Raw genomic sequence first — 23,015 nt, 5'->3', positions numbered from 1 at the left:
GTGGCGGTATTAAAAGGGCGTGAGGGGATAAATGTCCCACCTTTATTTTATTTTATTTTTATACTTTTGCTACAAGGTTAGGTTTTTTTTTTACCACCATCGAACCGGGACGTGGTGAGGTGGCCCAGAGACTGCGAGGGAGGGCACGAGGCGGCAGCAGCAGCATGGCATGGCGCGGGAAACGGAACCATTCTGGTGGGTGAATCCCAGACTGCAACCGGACAAGGAGAGGCGGTAACCGGGAAGCGTCCGAGTGGGGTTCGGCTCGACTCGCGTCGTATGGCGCCACTTCTTTTTTGAGGCTAATATGGCGCCATTGGTGCGTGCATGATTAGATTAGCATCGCATGTGGGAACTCCCAGACCCCAGGCTCCTCCGTTTTTCAGCCTCCGCATAATTGGGCTGCCACCCCGGGTCGTCACGTAGCAATATTAATGCACGTACATGTGCTTGCCGATCTCTCAGAACCAAGACCGGCGTCGCCTACCCAGTGCCACTCTTCGTTTCACTGTTTGTTTATTTTAGTAGCCACAAGAGAACAGTTAGAGCTTTTTAAAGGGAGTACCTGAAACTCATCTAGATGAGATATAATTTGGTCTCATTCACTTTGAAAACAAGAACAGATACAACCCACGTTAACATACACGCATCTTATAGTATCACATCCAATGGCTATAAAAGGTGAATGAGACCAAATTATATCTCATCTAGATGAGTTCTAGCAAAACTGCTTTTAAAATCCAAGAAACAGTTATCCTGCGGGGAGGAATTACGTATACTCCTTTGCCAGAGTACAGTGTGTCACGCACAGCCCTTTTTCAGTTTAGCTACACGTCTGTCAGCTGAATTTTTTATTTCGGATCAATCGATTTTGAGTGAAGGAAGGAGAAGGAATGGCCTCACTGGAGAGAAGGAAGAGGCTCGCCGTCATCACCCCATTACTTATCTTCGGTTCAGTGTGGGGGCGATGGTGGGCGACGGTGGTGGGGGCGCGGTGGTGGGGCAGTGGTGTTGTCAGGACCCCGACTCAATGCCACATCGATCTAGCATGTAACACCTCATATCACTTTGCGGCCTCACGCACGGTATTTCCACGGGTGTCGCCTTACCTTAGCCCGGGACCGTTTGCGCCTTTTGGCACACGTATATGACAGTGTCGCTAGCATCCATATGATAAGGAGCCCGGGCTGACATGGCTAGTCGTAAACCCAAAGTGGCACAGACTTACAGGGACAGGCATCCATGACCCAGCATCGAACGTGTCGGTCATCAGCGAGTGAATCCAGGCTGTAGCACTGGGCTAGCAGGACTCCGGTGAACCGGGCTGTAGCGGGCTAACAGGACTCCGGTATTCATCGCGTGACATTTCCCCGAAGGGACAGACACAGGAACGAAGAAGGACACATGCCGGCCAGCCTAAGTGTTCCGGAGCAGTAGCAAGCTACCATGGCTCGGTGGAAACACTAGGAGACATTTCCCGGTAAGAGAGGCTACTAAAGATAAACAACTAGATGGTCAGATCCCACACATACCAAGCATTTCAATAACATACACACAATATGCTCGATATGTGCAAATACAACATGGCATCACAACATGACTCTACGACTCAAGTAATTTATTCATTAGGCTCCGAGGAGCGAGATATTACAAACATGGGTCTCATGACCCAACAATCAGAGCATACAAATCAAAGCACAAGCGGAAGCTATCATGTCTGAGTACAGACATCTATAAATGAAAAAGGCTGAGAAGCCTGACTATCTATCAGATCCTGCCGAGGGCACAAGATCGTAGCTGAGGTAACAAGCTAAACATCGAAGTCCACGCGGAACTACTAGTGAGACTGAAGTCTCTCTGCAAAAACATAAAATAGGCAAACGTGAGTACAAATGTACCCAGCAAGACTTACATCAGAACTATCTACATATGCATCATTATCAACAAAGGGGTGGAGGGGTTTGACTGCAGCAAGCCAGCTTTGACTCGGTGGCTATCCTGAACTACGACTGCAAGTAACTCTTTTGAAGTGGCGCACACGAGTCCACATATTCACCATATCAATACACCACTATGGATCCGCTCCCGTCTCCCTACGAGAACGCCATCCATAGCACTCACGCTTATCTTGCGTATTTTAGAGTATCCACTTTCACTTGTCTATGAACTATGCAAGGGGTCCAAGTTTCCATATCCGAGGAATCCGGCTATTCGAATAGATGATGTTAACCCTGCAGGGGTGTACTTCTTCACACACGCTTTCGCCACTTATCGCCCTGTACACGTCATGTACCTCGGCAACCTTCAAGCGGAAGCCGGGCGAGGGAGTCGGCCACGACCTGACTAACCGAACAAGTCTCTAGTCCAGGTTTATCGCCTATTCGGGTTCCATCCGCAAGGAGATCCGGCCGGGGTGTCGCTTACGGCCCCAAACGATGTGTGCAGGGTTCCCAAGCCCACCAACCGGGTGCCACTTGGTACACCGTGCCACTGTGCCTAGTCTGTCCCAAGCCCACCTGTACCGGGTGCCACTTGGTAGACTACTAACACTACCTACAAACACCAGAAACTAGTTGCAACTCCTGGACAGAGATCATGTTGATTAATAAGTCGAGAGAGCTTGGAGCGCCCGGAGCCCAATGTGTGGTAGTAACTGATCATGGATCACAAACACAGAACTCAGTTCCTGAGGACGGCTGCAATGAGACAACCCACCATGTACTCCTACATGGCCTCTCACCGCTACCTTTACCAAATCGTGTTCACACACTTAGCTCACACACAGTAGGACATGTTCACACGCCTCTGATTCATCCCCGATGAATCAGACCTGACTCAACTCTAAGCAGTAGCAGGCATGACAAACAAGCATGAATGAGTAGGCACATCAGGGCTCAAACAACTCCTACTCATGCTAGTGGGTTTCATCTATTTACTGTGGCAATGACAGGTCATGCAGAGGATAAAGGGGTTCAGCTACCGCAGCAAGTAACAGATGAATCGTTGTTGTCCTAATGCAGTAAAAGAGAGCAGGAGCGAGAGAGTGGGATTGTATCGGAATGAACAAGGGGGTTTTGCTTGCCTGGCACTTCTGAAGATAACATTGAGTCTTCATCAGTGTCAACGATCACATCGTCGGTACACGTCTATCGAGAGGGGACAAATACCGGCAACACAGAAGGGAACACAATCAATGGAATGCACAATATGATGCATGATCATGACATGGCAAAATGAATATGTTTTGGGCTAATGCAACTACCAACAGATTAAATGAAGTTGGTTTGAATACAAGATTCAAATTCAAACTCCATATGTGGTTATTTAAATGCCATTCACTTCATTTGCCTAAACAGTAGTGATAAGTTGTTCTAACATGCATGAAAATGGTACAGATGGATTCCTTGAATTTTTCTGATAATTTTTCATATATAAATTATTTAATTTGGAGTTACGGTTGAATTTCTATGATTTATTGAAGTTTTAGGCTATTTTCTGGAATTAATAAATCATTTAAGAATTATCTAAATTCCAGAAACATTTACTGCGTCAGCAGTGCGTCACCGTGACGTCAGCAGGTCAACAGACGCTGCTGCTGGTCAAACCTGACGTGTGGGGCCCACACGTCAGTGACACAGGTTAGTTAACCGGGTTGATTAGGGTTAAACTAATACTAATGAAAATGTCAGCAGGGCTGGGCCCACATGTCGGTGGCTTAAATAATTAACTAATTTAATTAGTGTTAACTAATCTAACACCTAACTAATTAACAGGGGCTGGCCCCACCTGTCATCGACCCAGGGGGGGTTCTGCCGTGGTCAAATGGGTCAACCCCACCGGCGTCTCGACGCCGGCGAGGTCCGGGACGGTGGCGACCGTCGGAAACATGCTACAGGGCACGGACGAGGCCGTGCTTGGGCTCGTTGGAGAGCCCTTGCTCCCGCGCGTCGAGCGGTGCGGTTGCTAGGTCGTGGGGAGGCCGGAGCTGACGACGGCGAGCTCGGTTGCGGCCGCCGGAGCTCGGGTAAGACGCGGGCGACCACTAGGGAGCGCGAGAGGGCGAGCTGCGGCAGGCAACGGGCTCGTGGAAACGTTCTGAGCACGATGGTGCACTCGGGTGGGAGCTCCAGTGGCTGCAGTGACGGCGGCGACGAGGTCAGCGGCGGCCGGAGTTCGGCCGCGGCGGAGCTATGGCCTAGAGCTCGCAAACGCGAGGGGAAAGAGAGGGGTTCTGCACGGAGGCTCACCGCGGAGCTGTAGGGAGGGTTAGTGGGCTCGGGGGCGCGCCGGAGTGGCCGAATTGACGGAGAAGGGCGCCGGGGCCGAAGCTTGAAGACGATGTCGATGGCGGCTGCTCGGGGCCCTTCTGGTCGCGTGAGACGATGAGGAGGACGAGGGCGGAACAGCGGAGCTCTGGGAGGCGTCGGGGAGGCGAGAGGGTGGTGGTGGCCGCGGCGAACGGCGTCGGTGCTCTCAGGTGCGTTCGGTGACGAGAGGGAGGGAGAGCAGAGGAGGAGGAGGGGGTCCAGAGAGCGAGGGAGAAGTGAGAGGGGGTCGGGGGCTGCGTGGCGTCGCGGGAGGGACCAGGGGAGGAGGAGGCAGCCAGGCAGGAAGGAGGTGGCCGGGGCGCGTGGCCGCGCGCGCTGGGCGCGTGCCCGTCCTCCTGGCAGAGGAGGAAGGCGACAGGGGGGTAGCGGTGGCGGGCTGGGCCGCTGGGGGAGCTGGGCCGGCTGGGCTGGACAGGTAAGCGCCAGGTAAACTTTGCTCTTTTTATTTTTTTCTTCTGTTTTGTTTTTATTTAATCTTTTGCCACTGTTTTGAAATAAAACAAATTCAAAGACAGTGACAAAATTCCCCTGAACATTTTATTTAGCACAATGGAATTATACCAAAGCACATAAAAATGTTTCAGTTATTTGAACATATATTCAGTAATATTTGGATATAAGTTCAAATTCAAAATAGTATTGATTTAAATTCAAAGTCCCAAAATAAATCCTTTTAAAATGTTCATTATTTTTGGTTTGGATCAAAACCCTTGCCAAAAATACTAAACATCTAAGAAGAACATTTTGGAACAATGAATGAGATTTTAGGGTTTTTGCCCTTCTTTTATTTAGGGTTTTGAGGCTTCTGACTTCCTCAGTTCAGGTTTCAAAAATTTAAACATGATGCTCAGATGGAAGCAAGCATAGGACAGGCCAGAACTAGGGATGTGACAACTCACCCCCACTAAACAAGAATCTCGTCTCGAGATTCAAGCGTAGGGTAGGATGAAGGGGAAACGCAAACTAGTACAATCTTCACGATCCAGGTTGCACTTCGAATGAACGTTGATTTGAACACCATCTTTATCTTGTCGTCTTGCTCTGAGAATTCCAGCTAATCATGGCAAGAAGAGGAAAGGAAAACTCTGGAAGGATCGGTCTTCTCGAAGGTCGAACAACTCAGGATTAACTCCCGGAATGTGACATAGCAACATCTCTCGAGCTGAGAGACGAAGCATACCTCTAGATGGATGGAGTGGAGCAGGTGACGAGGTTCACTAGGTAGACAGCAATTCCAGACTTAAGAATGTGGCGATCGGTTGTCAACGTAGCGAGGAGTTGAGTTGCCATGATATCACGACGAAACATCCTGGAGAAGGGTGATTCGTAGATTATTATCTTAAGTGGCAAAAAGAATTACCTTTGATTCAAAGATCATTGAAACTCTTTATATCAGCCTAAGGCAATCACAAGCGATCATTTGGAGGGGGTCGGTAGAATGGCATACTCGGACTTGGATGATGTGGATTACCTTGTTGATGACAACGTAACGGATGAATTTGCTTATCACCGGAGATGGAAGAGACCCATGGTAGAATGGCACATTGGCGGTGCAAGCTAGGAACAAAATGCAAATGCTGGGAATGATTCTGGTAACTGGGGAAGAACCCAACAACAGAGAGTGAATTCACTGTTTGAAAAGGTCATAGCATTGCCGAGGGAACTGAGAGCATCCCAATTAGTGCCGATGATAACACCTAGCGCTTGTGCGTGCTCTCAAGAACTTGAGCATTCCCACAATCATCAAGGTTTTACCAACATCCGTGTCAAGGATCCTGGCAACACAACATACCACCATGATGAACAACGATGGACGAGGCAGATGCATAGGAAGATAACATCAACTCAGATTTCACCCTAGCGAGGCCAAGGAAACAAAATTTGGATGATCGACCGAGAGACATTTAGCACTCCGCTTCTAATGTTCTCCTTGACGTGCTAGTGTAACCCATTCATAGATATGGTTTGATAACTAGAACATCAAGTAAAGGTCGGACTTCGGGAGCAATAGAATCCATAAGGAACAGTTACGGAGGTAAATCCTACGAAATCCTTATGGGGAGGTGGCCAACTTCCTCAAACAAGATACTACAATAATAGGTCTTCCGGCTGGGTGTGTTGGCCACGACATCCACTTTACCGGTTATCGAGGGACCAATATTATAGTTCTTGGGAAATATTCCAACCATCATATCTGCCTGAGACTCAGATCTGGTTGGTGTCAGGATATTCCAGACTCATCGAGTCTAGGAAGAAAAATGAAAGTTTGCAACACAAATCGACGAGATGACGTTGCGAGATTCTCAGGAAATGAACTACGATAGCAAGCTCCAAAACATGAGCTGGTTCTGCTACAAACATGTGAACACGTTGTTCCAGACAAGCATGCCCACATGGTAGTCTTACAATAAAACACTACCGAGTTCTGGTTGGGAGCCATCATCGAGGATATCGAAGTCTTTACGCAAGTCCATGGATTAGATCCCAAGCATAGACTTCTTTTCCTTGAACAAGTCAATCAGTGGCTTGGTGTGCTAGGATATACATATGGAATGAAGATGATCAGTCTAACAGACCACAGAATTCTTCGCACGTGCATGACCGACTTGGGATGATTCCAAAGGAGCAAAAACAAACTTTCTCGAATTCACGACGGCAACTTACATCAAAATGCACGTGAATCAAAGGAAGTCACTCCTTTCATCAAACAAGTACTTCATGAGCTAGCATGAAGAAAATGCTTTCAAAAGTTTCCAACACTAACTTAATGTTCAACAACATCATGGAGGAGATAAGGATGTTGTCAATGGACTCAACAACAACTCATCGGAATTTCCATATCACTGGACTTCCACCATCGTGTGAACACGGTGATAGCATTGGTCAGACCCAAAAGATATAATGGTGTATGCTCGAGGGATCAACCACGAGTAAGACAACATTACGAACATCGTTGGTTCTGACTTGATTTGACGATAGCCCACACTCAAATCAAAGGATTGATAAGACAATAGGTCCAGCAACTGATCACAGGGACCAATCGATGAAGATATCATCTTTCTTCAACACACACTACGCAAAAATATCCCTTTGGAACGAACTAAGTCAGGCAAGCTTTTATCTTCCAACCCTCCAAGTTGTCGTTTAGCTTAACCAACTAGCTCAGGGATATTTAACACCGATTCTTGGAGAGAAGGTGGTTCACAAGAAACCAACTTGATCACGAGCTCAACATAGCGGTCAGGTGACAACCTGGTAATACTTCCGAGAAGATCTTCGGAAATCACGAACCACCGATATGTTACTAAGCTCGAGAACAATCTCGCTTTTGAGGGCAAGACGATATGGTCAAATGGGTGAGGACTTGACAAGATCCTAACTCATCAATCGAAGGGTGCACCAAAATAAGGACTAGGTAGCACGATCAGTCTTAGAAGGATGATTCAAAAACCAACACGCTAAGAATGAAATTATTATCCTTTAGCTACCAAGCAACGAGGTTGCTGGGAGTATTGAGTTCACACATCATGATTCACTTGTCGACATTCCGGTTACAATAACACGGAACCGAGGAATGAAAAAGGATGGCGAGAAGTATCACTACGTCAAAATTCACAAAAGGTGGTGCAATTCTCATGAAATTCCTGTCATAAAGAAGGTAATACTTCAGGGTAGAGCAGACCAGAAGCTGGATTGTAACTTGATCTGCGGAACACAACTACTTTGACCCAATCCTAAATATGGATGAGGTACTAGAGTTTGTTTCTCCAAGTCATTCAGGACAGAATGGCTTGACGGACCACAAGAGTAATAAGCATTGATAACACGAATGCACAATTACTCCTGACTATCAATTGATAGACGAGGGCCAGAAAACAACTAAAGAGGGACAACTCAAAGGAACATATGATTTTCTGAGTTGTGAATGCATAGATTAGCATGTCGAACGAGTTCAACATATTTCTTCCGGACAATCCATGCGGAAAGTTAGAACTGGCAGAGTCACAATTATGAATGGAGAACCCATAGAGAGCACTCCTGTTGTGATCTTTTGATCCAACAAACTTTTGCCGTAAGTGGTTCATGGTATTTGGAAGAAGGATATACCACGGACCTTGAGGACTATCGCAAAGGTTACTAATATCCTAAAGGCGCTAGCAATTACTATCAACATGAAGTAAGTAGAGTGAATCTCGGGTTCAAGAACCCAGGAATAGAATACCTACTACTAAGTAGCATCACGGGATGCTTTTGATAATGACGGCCAGAGTCATCACACTGGAACATAAATCATGGCTAGACTACTAGATGATCCCCTGAGACACCTAGGGTCATAATAGTAACTCCAACATAATGTCAAGGCAATAGAATACCTCAACTCAACAATTAGTGTGATTGAGCTGGCATAAAGGAACATCGAAACCAGAGGGAAAGGATTTTGCAAATGCATCAGACTATTTAGAAACCTGGAATGACTCGGACAGCATAACGGCTGTAAATGCTCAGAAAAGATTTGAGACATTCACAAAAATGGTGGCATAACCACTCAGAAGCACAATATCAAGGTCTCGAGATCAATAATTAACATACAGAAGTAGTAGGAACTGAAACGAGGCTTAAGTCCAACAATCTATAAGTCTACGGATTAGTAACACGTGATCCTGATAGAAAGAAAAGATAGCCTAGTTCTTAATCCCCGCAGGAAAGATAAGATGACTCAGATCAGAAGGCATAAGGTATAAGGAGTAAAAAGAGCCTTACGTTCCATCCCACAATCAATTCCCTTATATAACTAAAGAATTTCTAGACTCAACTTCGACCAGTTTGGCTTGGTAATCCTACAGGCAGTCAAGCTCTGATACCAACGCTGTCAGGACCCCGACTCAATGCCACATCGATCTAGCATGTAACACCTCATATCACTTTGCGGCCTCACGCACGGTATTCCCACGGGTGTCGCCTTACCTTTGCCCGGGACCGTTTGCGCCTTTTGGCACACGTATATGACAGTGTCGCTAGCATCCATATGATAAGGAGCCCGGGCTGACATGGCTAGTCGTAAACCCAAAGTGGCACAGACTTACAGGGACAGGCATCCATGACCCAGCATCGAACGTGTCGGTCATCAGCGAGTGAATCCAGGCTGTAGCACTGGGCTAGCAGGACTCCGGTGAACCGGGCTGTAGCGGGCTAACAGGACTCCGGTATTCATCGCGTGACATTTCCCCGAAGGGACAGACACAGGAACGAAGAAGGACACATGCCGGCCAGCCTAAGTGTTCCGGAGCAGTAGCAAGCTACCATGGCTCGGTGGAAACACTAGGAGACATTTCCCGGTAAGAGAGGCTACTAAAGATAAACAACTAGATGGTCAGATCCCACACATACCAAGCATTTCAATAACATACACACAATATGCTCGATATGTGCAAATACAACATGGCATCACAACATGACTCTACGACTCAAGTATTTATTCATTAGGCTCCGAGGAGCGAGATATTACAAACATGGGTCTCATGACCCAACAATCAGAGCATACAAATCAAAGCACAAGCGGAAGCTATCATGTCTGAGTACAGACATCTATAAATGAAAAAGGCTGAGAAGCCTGACTATCTATCAGATCCTGCCGAGGGCACAAGATCGTAGCTGAGGTAACAAGCTAAACGTCGAAGTCCACGCGGAACTACTAGTGAGACTGAAGTCTCTCTGCAAAAACATAAAATAGGCAAACGTGAGTACAAATGTACCCAGCAAGACTTACATCAGAACTATCTACATATGCATCATTATCAACAAAGGGGGTGGAGGGGTTTGACTGCAGCAAGCCAGCTTTGACTCGGTGGCTATCCTGAACTACGACTGCAAGTAACTCTTTTGAGGTGGCGCACACGAGTCCACATATTCACCATATCAATACACCACTATGGATCCGCTCCCGTCTCCCTACGAGAACGCCATCCATAGCACTCACGCTTATCTTGCGTATTTTAGAGTATCCACTTTCACTTGTCTATGAACTATGCAAGGGGTCCAAGTTTCCATATCCGAGGAATCCGGCTATTCGAATAGATGATGTTAACCCTGCAGGGGTGTACTTCTTCACACACGCTTTCGCCACTTATCGCCCTGTACACGTCATGTACCTCGGCAACCTTCAAGCGGAAGCCGGGCGAGGGAGTCGGCCACGACCTGACTAACCGAACAAGTCTCTAGTCCAGGTTTATCGCCTATTCGGGTTCCATCCGCAAGGAGATCCGGCCGGGGTGTCGCTTACGGCCCCAAACGATGTGTGCAGGGTTCCCAAGCCCACCAACCGGGTGCCACTTGGTACACCGTGCCACTGTGCCTAGTCTGTCCCAAGCCCACCTGTACCGGGTGCCACTTGGTAGACTACTAACACTACCTACAAACACCAGAAACTAGTTGCAACTCCTGGACAGAGGTCATGTTGATTAATAAGTCGAGAGAGCTTGGAGCGCCCGGAGCCCAATGTGTGGTAGTAACTGATCATGGATCACAAACACAGAACTCGGTTCCTAAGGACGGCTGCAATGAGACAACCCACCATGTACTCCTACATGGCCTCTCACCGCTACCTTTACCAAATCGTGTTCACACACTTAGCTCACACACAGTAGGACATGTTCACACGCCTCTGATTCATCCCCGATGAATCAGACCTGACTCAACTCTAAGCAGTAGCAGGCATGACAAACAAGCATGAATGAGTAGGCACATCAGGGCTCAAACAACTCCTACTCATGCTAGTGGGTTTCATCTATTTACTGTGGCAATGACAGGTCATGCAGAGGATAAAGGGGTTCAGCTACCGCAACAAGTAACAGATGAAACGCTGTTGTCCTAATGCAGTAAAAGAGAGCAGGAGCGAGAGAGTGGGATTGTATCGGAATGAACAAGGGGGTTTTGCTTGCCTGGCACTTCTGAAGATAATATAGCTCTTCATTGGTGTCATCGATCGCATCGTCGATACACGTCTATCGAGAGGGGACAAATACCGGCAACACAGAAGGGAACACAATCAATGCAATGCACAATATGATGCATGATCATGACATGGCAAAATGAATGTGTTTTGGGCTAATGCAACTAGCAACAGATTAAATGAAGTTGGTTTGAATACAAGATTCAAATTCAAACTCCATATGTGGTTATTTAAATGTCATTCACTTCATTTGCCCTAAACAGTAGTGATAAGTTGTTCTAACATGCATGAAAATGGTACAGATGGATTCCTTGAATTTTTCTGATAATTTTTCATATATAAATTATTTAATTTGGAGTTACGGTTGAATTTCTATGATTTATTGAAGTTTTAGCTATTTTCTGGAATTAATAAATCATTTAAGAATTATCTAAATTCCAGAAACATTTACTGCGTCAGCAGTGCGTCACCGTGACGTCAGCAGGTCAACCGACGCTGCTGCTGGTCAAACCTGACGTGTGGGGCCCACACGTCAGTGACACAGGTTAGTTAACCGGGTTGATTAGAGTTAAACTAATACTAATGAAAATGTCAGCAGGGTTGGGCCCACATGTCGGTGGCTTAAATAATTAACTAATTTAATTAGTGTTAACTAATCTAACACCTAACTAATTAACAGGGGCTGGCCCCACCTGTCATCGACCCAGGGGGGTTCTGCCGTGGTCAAATGGGTCAACCCCACCGGCGTCTCGACGCCGGCGAGGTCCGGGACGGTGGCGACCGTCGGAAACATGCTACAGGGCACGGACGAGGCCGTGCTTGGGCTCGTTGGAGAGCCCTTGCTCCCGCGCGTCGAGCGGTGCGGTTGCTAGGTCGTGGGGAGGCCGGAGCTGACGACGGCGAGCTCGGTTGCGGCCGCCGGAGCTCGGGTAAGACGCGGGCGACCACTAGGGAGCGCGAGAGGGCGAGCTGCGGCAGGCAACGGGCTCGTGGAAACGTTCTGAGCACGATGGTGCACTCGGGTGGGAGCTCCAGTGGCTGCAGTGACGGCGGCGACGAGGTCAGCGGCGGCCGGAGTTCGGCCGCGGCGGAGCTATGGCCTAGAGCTCGCAAACGCGAGGGGAAAGAGAGGGGTTCTGCACGGAGGCTCACCGCGGAGCTGTAGGGAGGGTTAGTGGGCTCGGGGGCGCGCCGGAGTGGCCGAATTGACGGAGAAGGGCGCCGGGGCCGAAGCTTGAAGACGATGTCGATGGCGGCTGCTCGGGGCCCGTCTGGTCGCGTGAGACGATGAGGAGGACGAGGGCGGAACAGCGGAGCTCTGGGAGGCGTCGGGGAGGCGAGAGGGTGGTGGTGGCCGCGGCGAACGGCGTCGGTGCTCTCAGGTGCGTTCGGTGACGAGAGGGAGGGAGAGCAGAGGAGGAGGAGGGGGTCCAGAGAGCGAGGGAGAAGTGAGAGGGGGTCGGGGGCTGCGTGGCGTCGCGGGAGGGACCAGGGAAGGAGGAGGCAGGCAGGCAGGGAGGAGGTGGCCGGGGCGCGTGGCCGCGCGCGCCGGGCGCGTGCTCATCCTCCTGGCAGAGGAGGAAGGCGACAGGGGGGTAGCGGTGGCGGGCTGGGCCGCTGGGGGAGCTGGGCCGGCTGGGCTGGACAGGTAAGCGCCAGGTAAACTTTGCTCTTTTTATTTTTTTCTTCTGTTTTGTTTTTATTTAATCTTTTGCCACTGTTTTGAAATAAAACAAATTCAAAGACAGTGACAAAATTCCCCTGAACATTTTATTTAGCACAATGGAATTATACCAAAGCACATAAAAATGTTTCAGTTATTTGAACATATATTCAGTAATATTTGGATATAAGTTCAAATTCAAAATAGTATTGATTTAAATTCAAAGTCCCAAAATAAATCCTTTTAAAATGTTCATTATTTTTGGTTTGGATCAAAACCCTTGCCAAAAATACTAAACATCTAAGAAGAATATTTTGGAACAATGAATGAGATTTTAGGGTTTTTGCCCTTCTTTTATTTAGGGTTTTGAGGCTTCTGACTTCCTCAGTTCAGGTTTCAAAAATTTAAACATGATGCTCAGATGGAAGCAAGCATAGGACAGGCCAGAACTAGGGATGTGACAGGTGTGGCTTCACCGGAGAAGAAAACTAGATGGGGACGGGGGCTAGAGGGATGGCCGGGGCGGCTAAAGCACGGCGGTGGGCAATGATTCAGGGAAGGGCGGGGCGATGAGGCTGGTGCAGGAGCGCCGCCGGCCGCGAGCGGTGGTGGCTGGCGGTCCGGCCGGTGATCCATAGGGGCGGTTGGAAGAAAGCGTCGGGAGGAAGAAAAGATGCGCTGTGATCTGTTTTCAGAAATAGGCGGAAAATACTGCTGGCCATAAGATTAGAGATCAAGGGCGGAGAACATCGATTGACCCTAATAAGGATTTTCAGTCGACGGGCACATAGCCTCTCCCATCCTTTTTTGGGCTTGGATTTCTCAAAAAATTTGCAAGGAAATGCATAATCAAATGCAATCTTTTTGACGAGATTAATCGCGGGAGCAGGAAGCCAAGAAGGTAAATGTACGTATTGTACTCATCAAGGCATGGAAGGCACCTCCTGCCGTGGCACGTAAGTCACTCACACATCACAACGAAAGCGCACGCATGGCACACGCCGGCAGCGGGGCAGACACTGAGTGACCCTCTGACCCGAAACGTACGAGCTAGTGGCCGCCCTCTAGCCCGGCTCGGCATCAACCACGAAGCACGTCTCGAGTCCCTCGCCGCTTCAGCGCCCCATGTGATGTGAGGAGAGGAGGCTGAATAATGCGGCATGGACGTGTCCGACAGGGTTCAGGCCGCACACGAGAGCGCATGTGGAAGCAAGCAAGAAAGAGAGGGGCGCCCGGGGAAGGAAGGAAGGCAGCGCAGCGATGGCGAAAAGCAAAAGGATTCTTTCGGCTTTCCGGGCCGCCCGATGACGAGCAGCGCAGAGCTCGCCTGGCCCGGCCGCATGCCATGCAATGCAGCTTTGCGTTCGCTCTCCCTCCCGGCCTCCAGCTGCGCACCACATGGGCGTGGAGATGCTCCTCTCGCTTCCGCGAGCTCATGATCAATCAAAGGGTTCGGCGGGCGTGCACGTTATTGATCGTCATCTCTACGCTTTCTTTTAGCAGCGGGGTGGGGTCTGTGAATTAGATCGTGTGTAAAACGAGCCGCAATGGAAAAGAGACGAGCGAGAAAAGATCTTACTAGCTCTGGTAAGATAAGATTTGTACTACTCGAGTGAGTGTAGACCACATATCGATGCTAGCCTCGCCTACTGGCGAGCGGGTGAGTGACAACTAGCGAGTGGCTGGCGGGCGATCACGTGCGCTCGTGAAAAAGTAGAATCGATCACTAGCAGCTGTCGTCGCTGTGCCGCCGCAGGCCGGAGTGAATACGCAACGCAGGGGCAGGGATAAGTAATTGGCCGCGTCCACAGGCCTGTGCGATCTGCCGGGCCACCGCTCGCGCGCGGCTGAGCTTCACATGCCCGGCCAAACCGCCCAGGGCAGGGCAGGGCCAGGCAGACCGATTCGCTCCGTCACCCGCAATTATTGTTACTACCGATCGATTTCTCGCGCTCGTCCCAGACAGCGAGCGTGCTGTCAAGTGAAAGAAAGGAAGGCACCCGTCCATCCCCCGATGCATTGCGTCGCGCGCTCCGCCCGGCCCACCGCTGGTGCGCGACAGCGGCGCGGACGATCACCCGGTCGCCGAGGGCTCGACACCGCGCCCATCAGCTTGGCGTCGCGTCGCAACTCGCAGTCACACACGCGCGTGCACGGAGCGGCCGGCCGTGGTTTGACGAGAGCGCGGGGCAACGACCTGCCGACGGCCGCGGCCGCGCGCGGCGACGTGTCCGTCCGGTGTCCCGATCGCGCAGCCCAAGCGCTTGTCCGGTTGCTCCCGATGAGATGAACCGGATCTGGGGATGCACATGCATGATCCACACGAGATGGGGCGCGATGCATGCAGTGGCAGTTCCTGGACGAAAAGGATGGCACGCGTGATGCTGGACCTAAGTCAGTTTAGCTCTCAGATCTCATAACTAAAAGTCAAACGGTCCCATAATGTAGTGTGTCAAAAAAGTCTTACATTATGGGATGGATGAAGTATTCATCAATTGGTCCTGACAGTACAATGAACACTATAAATAATAAAAATTACATCCAGGTCAATTCATCATCTAGCAACGACTACAATCACTGGATGAGCTGAAGGCACGTCACTGCCGAGCAAAACTTGTTATAGTGGACGGTCGAAAAGTCATCGTGCTTTGGCCCCACAGGACCAGCGCATTAGAACAGCCGCCAAGACTTGTAGACACACAACAACCACCATCGATGAAGAGAAGCGTAGATCAGGAGAATCCAACTTGTATACACACAAATATAGACGCACCAAGACTAAATCCATGGAGATCAAGACCAATACCAATCAAATCCTAGAAGATCCGCCGGAGGCACACCTCCACACGCCTTCCGACGACACTGTACGCACCTCCAAAACAGAGACTAGGCGAGGATACCTTATTCCAACTACAGAAAGCCGCCGCCGTCTCGCATCCATGAGTAGGATACATACTCTAATGAACTTTAAAAACCCTGAAAACGGAGCAAGAACCCTTCCATCGACGAGGGCTGAGGTTCACCCCAGACCCTAAGACAGGGCGGATCAGCGGGAACGCCGACAGGAGGTGAGAAGACCGTCGGTGAGATCCGGCGATCTCGCCGACGACGGTCTTCTCGCCTCCCGTCATCTTGAGAGGAGTTTCTTGTGAGGAGAGCTAAGATTGTGCCTGCAACACCGCCTTGTAGTAGTACAAAATACTACTCCCTCCATTTCACGATGTAGTGCTTCCTCTATCCACGTGCTTCAACTTTGACCGTAAATTTAACTGCCAAGACCGATTGCGGCGGGAGCAAAAATTATATCAGTGAATTCGTATTCGAATGAAGTTTTCAATTATATAATTTTTTCTCCCGCCGCAGTTGATCTCGTTGGTTAAATTTATGGTCAAAGTTGAACCTCGGGAAGCGCGGGCACACTATATTTTGGAACGGAGGGAGTACTAGGAAAATACAAGCTCCCCCTCAAGAAAAAAGGAGGGAGAAACACGAGTGTTTGGGTCACGGCACGTGAGATGTTGGTAGCCGGACTGGAACTCGGTGACTCGATCCAGAGAGAGTTGAAGTATGTTCTCTTTTGGCAGAGATAAATTATGGAGTCCATGTTACGAGATTCCTCTAAACAAACGCGCCCAGGTATTTCTTCGAGGTTGGGTTAGAACAAGATAAGGGAAATGAATAAAGTAATAAATAAACAAGGGGAAATAAGCAGGGACAGCATTGAAGGCCTACATGCGAGGCTCAAACTAGGGTCAAAGTTTGGTCTGCTGTGTCGCCACATCGAAATCAGACGTAGTAAAAAACTTGTACCCCCTCCGATCCACAACGAGTACGAGTAGTAGCGTTTCAAATGAAACTAAAGAGAAAATTAAAATGACTCGAGCTGTGATGAAATAGGAGACGAACCAGGATGTACTGTGTCACGGTTCAGAAAAGAAAAACCCAAGATGTACTGTGTCTACGAGAGGAAAGCAACCGAGAATCTTGCATAGGGAAAGCGAAAGCCAACGAGAAAGCTGTGTGATCTTTACGGCAACTCGAGAACTGCCGACAGGGTAGAGCAGAGCCGGTGTATAATCCGGACGAAACAAGGCAAATACAACAAACGAGAGAAAAATTAAATCAAGAGAGACAAAGAAATACAGTACAGTACTCCATATGAATTTGTAGACAGCTGCAAGAAAAAACCAGTAGCGACACAGTAGAAGATCGCAGAGCCCGGGACCGCTACCACGGGCGTACGCTACGTACCCTGCCGCTCCGCCTCTGTCGCGTGCCGCACGACCATTGTCCACAGCTCATCCATGTCGGCGTTTTTGGAATTTTGGCATCAGCATATGCATGTTGCTGCAAACAATTTGCCTCGCCATTGGCTGATTAGTGCGAGAGAAGAGGCAATTTGCTCTCCATGTCTAGCGTCACCACTGATACAATTAACTGGTTCACAAGTTGGGTCTGATGTATTCGATCCAGGAGATCATTGTGCTGCTGAATGTAATTGATTGATCATCATTGAGTCGATGGAAGCTGCTAATCGAATGAAAAGAAAAAAGGATATACATATACCAGGTGAAGCCCCATGGACACATGTGCAGCACCTTGTTCCATAATGAAACCCTCAATGTGGAGGCCAGCAAAACATAGCTCGTTTGGAGCATGTGGGTGTTATTGTGTTAAATACATCATCATGATGCAAATATGAGGCACATGACTTGAGTTAACTTGCAAAGCACAGCCCTTCCCCACTGTATCTATCAAACTGTATTATCGTGTCGTGCATATATGTCTACGAGCTACCACTAGAATTGCCGGGCTGCTGGAAGCTAGGATCAGCCAGAGGCACTCTCTGGATTCTTACCGGCCGATCGGCGCCGTCCACGGAAGGCTTGATGTACACGTTGAACACCACGTTGGTGAAGATGGTCAGGATAAAAATTGCCAGAGTCGAGAACGTTACGTAGGCCGGGGTCATTTCTGGGAGCTCATCACTTGGGCGTCCTCGCTGTATGATCATATCGCGGTCCATGAAAGGATCTGTGCTAACAAAATTGAACATAGTAAATACACAAGTACCCACACAGAGAAGTTAGCAGAGAAGTGATCAAGCAGGCAAATTAAGCAATGGCATGGACTATGACGAGAAGTACTTCCATAGGAGTACATGCTATGCTAGCAAGCACACAGTACTGCCCTAGGAAAAGTAGGAAGTGACTTGAGCATCAATGTGCTGTCGTTGCTTAGCAACCGACGAATTGACGCTACGGATCACTGTGGCTTGGTATATCTAGAAGCATTGCTCTAGGTCACTCTGTGCATTTTAAAACCGAACCGAAAAACCATACCGAAAATAAACCGAACCGAACCGATTTTTTTGTTTTTATGGTTTCCGGTTTCAGTATGGTATGACCTTTTCATACCGATTTGAACTTTGGTTTTTATGGTATATACCGAAAAACCGAATGGTTAACCGAATAAACCGAAGTAAAAGATAAATTTATATTTTTTGAGATGAACAACCGTACAAGTTGTCATTTTTCTTGTACATGAGTCAAATTCACTACTAAGCACCTACATTTTTCTTGTAACATTGTCATTTTTCTCTTTTTAAAATGCTAAGCACGTCCATAACCATCAACAGATGAATCAATGCATGCATATATACTTATATATATAGTCATATACTATTTGTGTAAAATAGAATGTGTTTTGAGTCATAAATTTGCAAATTATTATTACGTCATTTTCAAATTCGCGTCAACTTTGGTTTTTATGGTATATACCGAAATAATTTGGTATATACCGAAACCGAACCGTATTTTAATTTCATACCGTATTTACCGAAGTATTAATATCGTACATACCGAAAAACCGTATAAACCAAACCATGTAAACCGAATAAACCGAACGCACAGGGCTAGCTCTAGGCTGTAAAGTAAGCGCTACTGTGCTACTGCACTAACTTATACTCCCTCCGTTCGGAATTACTTGTCTCGGAAATGGATGTATCTAAAACTAAAATATATCTAGATACATTCATTTCTGCGGCAAGTAATTCCGAACGGAGGGAGTACTTTGAAGGACAGAGTACTGCTACGAAGAACAAATGAGGAAATGAACTGTTCGTGTGCATTCTGCAATGAAGTAATACTTCTCCTATACATGAGAAGTGACTAGCACTACCGTATACCGAAATATGCACCAAAGTTGGTGACGAGGCTCGAGGCTAAGAGCATCTTCGCTCGCGCCCCCAACGGGATCGTTCCTCAGAACATAGGAGAGCAGTACCCACGAATCAGCTCTAGTCAGGAAAGCCAGGGTTCTGAGCTTTGATCCCTTCATGGGTCAGAGCGAAAGCCCGCAGTCCGGGGTTCTAGGCTGCTTAAGTAGAGTCAGCAGTCGTATGCCCCGGATAGGGGAGACATGGCCTGTAGGCCGTATCGACCCGGTGCCGAAGGACTGTTCCTAGCCTCGAGGAGTGAATCCGAGAGGCGTGACTAGAGCAACTGAGTGGGTACTGAGAACCGTAGAGATGCGGATAGATCTACCGGAGAGGGGGAACAAGATCTCGCGGAGTGGAGCGCACTCCTCTAGTCCTGTCTTGAGCTTAGCTTTCTTTTCCGTTTAATTAGTTTCCTGTTCGCGCAACGGCTTTCGCGCTAGTTGCTCAAAAAATCGTATAAAAATCAAGCAAGAAAACGGATGCGCTAACGCGCAATGGCTTTCGCGCTTCGCGCCCCCAACAGGCCCCACGGCGCCTTTTTAGAGCCGGCGCCGAAAAATTGGCTCAGTCGCGTCCTCAGCTCCTCGATTATCGTCAGTTTGGGCCGAAAAACTACCGGCGAACCCCGAGCCGAACCCAGCGCGCCGGGGGCAGCCTGGGGGTGCCGGTTGAAGCTAAAAGTCGCGTGGGGCCGCGCTGTCGGCGACACCACGCATATTCCCGCCGTTTTGCCCATCTCTTCCCTCCATTTCCCCCGTCGTTCCCGCTGTTCTCCTCGTCAGACCGGGAGCCAAAATATGTTGCCCCTCGTGCCGTTGCCGATTCCACCCAGCCGAAGTAGAGGAAGCCGAGGGCTCCGATGGCAAGGCCACCAGGAGTGTCCAACGCCGATTGGAGGGGACATTCAACGCCGCGAGGCGGTCACAACTATACTTGGCCATGGGCCGGGCCGGGCCTAAAAAAGCCCACGGCTGAAAACTAAGGCGCAGGCCCTACCATCGGGCCTACTTTTCAAGCCCAAGCTCGGCCCATCTGGTAAAAAGCCCTGAAAAGCCCTTAGGGCTTAGGGCCGTGTGCCGGGCCTCTTCCTTAAAATGCCAATATGCCAAGCCCAAGCCCGTCCAGGCCCTGATGATGGGCTCAAAACTCAGGCCCAAGCCCGGGCCACAGGCAAGCCCATCGGGCCTAGGCCCTGGATTTTAGGGCCGGGCCTGGGCGGGCCGACAGGGCCGGGCCGGAGATGGCCAGGACTAGTCACAGCCAACCGACGGAATAGGCTCATCGTCAAGAGGGCCAGGGACGCGACGGCGGCGGCGGAGCAGGCAGAGGCGGCTCGCGCGGGGATGATGAACCTGCCGCCCGGTCCACACGCCGCATGGGGGACCCAGGCGAGCGTCGCGTCGCAAGCCAACCTCTCGCCGCCACCGCCGCAATGGGGTACGCACCCTCGCTCGGCTACTCCGACGGCGACGCACATGGTGGGTTCAACCCCAACATCACCTTCCCACATGGCGCGCCGCCGCGTGCCTCGCCCTCCGGCCTCAACCCCGACCAGCGCACTCCCTCCCCCGCATTCGCCGCCGGCCTCAACACCCAGTATAGCTACTCGCCGCTAGCGTACTCAGCCTCGCCAGCGCCTCCTCTACGCCGGGGCGCCCTGTCGTTTGCGCATGGTTCGTCGCCGCAGTTCAGCAACACCGACGCCACCAACGCCACACATGGACGAGATCACCACGTGCGGCTCAGTCGCTGCCGCTTCCGGCCCCGGGTTCCACGCATGAGACGACACGATGGACGCCGACTTGGACGACGAGCTCGACGACGCCGAGGAGGAGGGCGAGGAAGAACAGGCGGAGGAGGAGGCGGAGCCGGCGGCGATCGCGAAAGGGAGAAAGAAGGAGCGAGCGGCCAATGCCAGGCCAGGCGAGCCTCGCGTCAAGTGGACGTCGAAGGAAGACGAGTGCCTCGCCGAAGCATGGAAGACCGTCAGCATCGACCCGGTCACCGGCGCGAACCAGAATGCCGACACGTACTGGAGAAGGATCAAGATGGCGTTCGACGAGCACAAGTTGGTCGACCCCTACTTTGCGAACATCCACATGGAGTGCGGCGACAAGGCCATGGCGAACCATTGGGCGATCATCCAGGCGGCCTGCAACAAATGGCATGGGATTGAAGAGGAGGTCGCGGCTCGCACGGAAAGCGGCGCCAACATCATGGGCCAGGTATGCCCAGCCGCCGGCTCAGTTCTTTTTCGCCATTGTGATCGCCGACACTTGTTCTTCGACTGTGCAGATGGTTCAGATGTGCAACATGTACCGCCAGGACAACAGTGATGCCGAGTTCAAGTTCCTTCACGTGTTCTCCAGGATCGAGTCGTGCGAGAAGTGGAGGAAGGTCCAGCTCACCCTCGCCAAGCCCAAGAAGATGTACAGGTCAGACGTGCCAGCCCCGGGGGCGGCCGATGGGCGCCCTACTGGCAACAAAAGAGCCAAGGCCGCGAGCGACGCGGCGCCCGCTGTCAAACGGCTTCAAGCATCGATCGAGCAGTGTATCGTCGACGCCAAGGAAAACGCCGCAAAGAGGGAGGAGAAATCTGACGCGAGGTGGTTGGCGTTGATGACGAACAACGATGTCAAGCTCGACTTCTCAGGACCAACGTCGCCGCGAAGAAGAGGAACACCGACCTGGCGTTCTTGATGGCGGCAGACATGTCGACGATAGACAAGCAGGTCAAGGCGTGGTACCTAGTAGAGCGCGGCCTCATCCTGAACCAGATGCCCGGGCCTGCGTCGACCACTGCCCCTACGCCCACGCCGACAGCAACGCCGACTCCCAGCCCGAGCGATGAAGCGGAGCCGACGCCGACCACCAGCCCGAGCGCAGAAGCCACGCCGACGCCGAGCATGTCGACACCGGCCAGTCCCACGCCAGAGGAGCCCGCCGTTTGACGCGTTCCTTTGTCTACGTGTCCTTCCTTTTGATCGCCGAACTTTCGTGTATGTTTGATCTCCGAACTATGGCATGGTGATCACCGAACTGCGGCATGATGATGGCCGAACTTGTGGCTTTTTTTGGCAGCAGGAAACACAAGTTTGAATTTATAGACGTCTAAGGGCCGAAACCTGGGGGCGCCACTGGGGGACTGGATCGCCCCGAGGGCAGAAAAAAAAAGCCAGCGCATACTACAAAACGCAATCGCCGGGTGCGCCGGGGCCCAATGAGTGGGGATGCTCTGACAAATGGCCTGTTCCATCGAGCACTACGGTATACCCAAGTATGCACCAAAGTTGTTTCAGAGTATTGAAGATCGATTCATCTCTTCTCCGTAGGTTAGGCAGCCCACTAAATTTTCATTCCAAACGCGCGAACGGCGAACTTGACATGAATCAATTATTATTGGCCGCGATGAAGATCTCGAACTCTAGACGACTGATTGAATGGGAGGACAGGGGAGCATGGACGCATGGAAAACCGGAGAGGCAGGCAATTTGGCACGAGGAGAACGGGGTGGGAAAAGAAAATGATTACCCGGGGGAGGAGGGGGCGGCGGCGGCCTCATCTTAGGCTCCTTCAGCCCCTCCAGCTGGGCGTCGAGCTCCGCCAGCCGCCGCAGCGCCTCTTCTGCCGCGCTAAGCTCGCCGCCCTCGTCCTCCGACGACGACGAGGAGTTGCCCGCGTTGCAGCGTAGGTGCGTCCTTCTCTCCGTCACTGGCCGAGGAATAGCGGCGAGGAAGCTCCTTCCGGCCACGGCGCTCGCGGCGAACGGGAGGAAGCGGAGCTGCATCCTCTTTGCCGTCCGCGCTCGGGAAGCATCGTCCGCAGCTGCGGTGGTGGAGCATTCGCGGTGTGGAT

The 23,015-nt window shown here is 50.4% G+C and overlaps 1 protein-coding gene across 1 annotated transcript; it reads right to left on the bottom strand.

Moving 5' to 3' along the window:
• Window positions 1-17,479: 17,479 nt before the first annotated feature.
• On the bottom strand, window positions 17,480-23,002 carry LOC123044496 (uncharacterized). Its single transcript, XM_044467237.1, has 2 exons — window positions 22,692-23,002; window positions 17,480-17,974 (listed from the first exon to the last, which is right to left on the bottom strand). Exons 1-2 carry the CDS (start codon window positions 22,945-22,947, stop codon window positions 17,727-17,729), a joined length of 504 nt encoding a protein of 167 aa, XP_044323172.1. The 5' UTR covers window positions 22,948-23,002; the 3' UTR covers window positions 17,480-17,726.
• Window positions 23,003-23,015: the final 13 nt, after the last annotated feature.

Source organism: Triticum aestivum, chromosome 2B, assembly GCF_018294505.1.
Source record: "Triticum aestivum cultivar Chinese Spring chromosome 2B, IWGSC CS RefSeq v2.1, whole genome shotgun sequence".
NCBI lineage: Eukaryota > Viridiplantae > Streptophyta > Magnoliopsida > Poales > Poaceae > Triticum > Triticum aestivum.
Note: the sequence above shows the minus strand (reverse complement) of the source record. Positions and strands in the feature narration are given on the sequence as shown.

Excerpts from the sequence above, each read along its gene's own strand:
- LOC123044496 (XM_044467237.1), bottom strand. The coding sequence starts at position 22,947 with ATGCAGCTCCGCTTCCTCCCGTTCGCCGCGAGCGCCGTGGCCGGAAGG. Across the intron at positions 17,975-22,691 it reads GCCGCCCCCTCCTCCCCCGG|ATCCTTTCATGGACCGCGAT; the intron begins GTAATCATTTTC and ends TTGTTAGCACAG.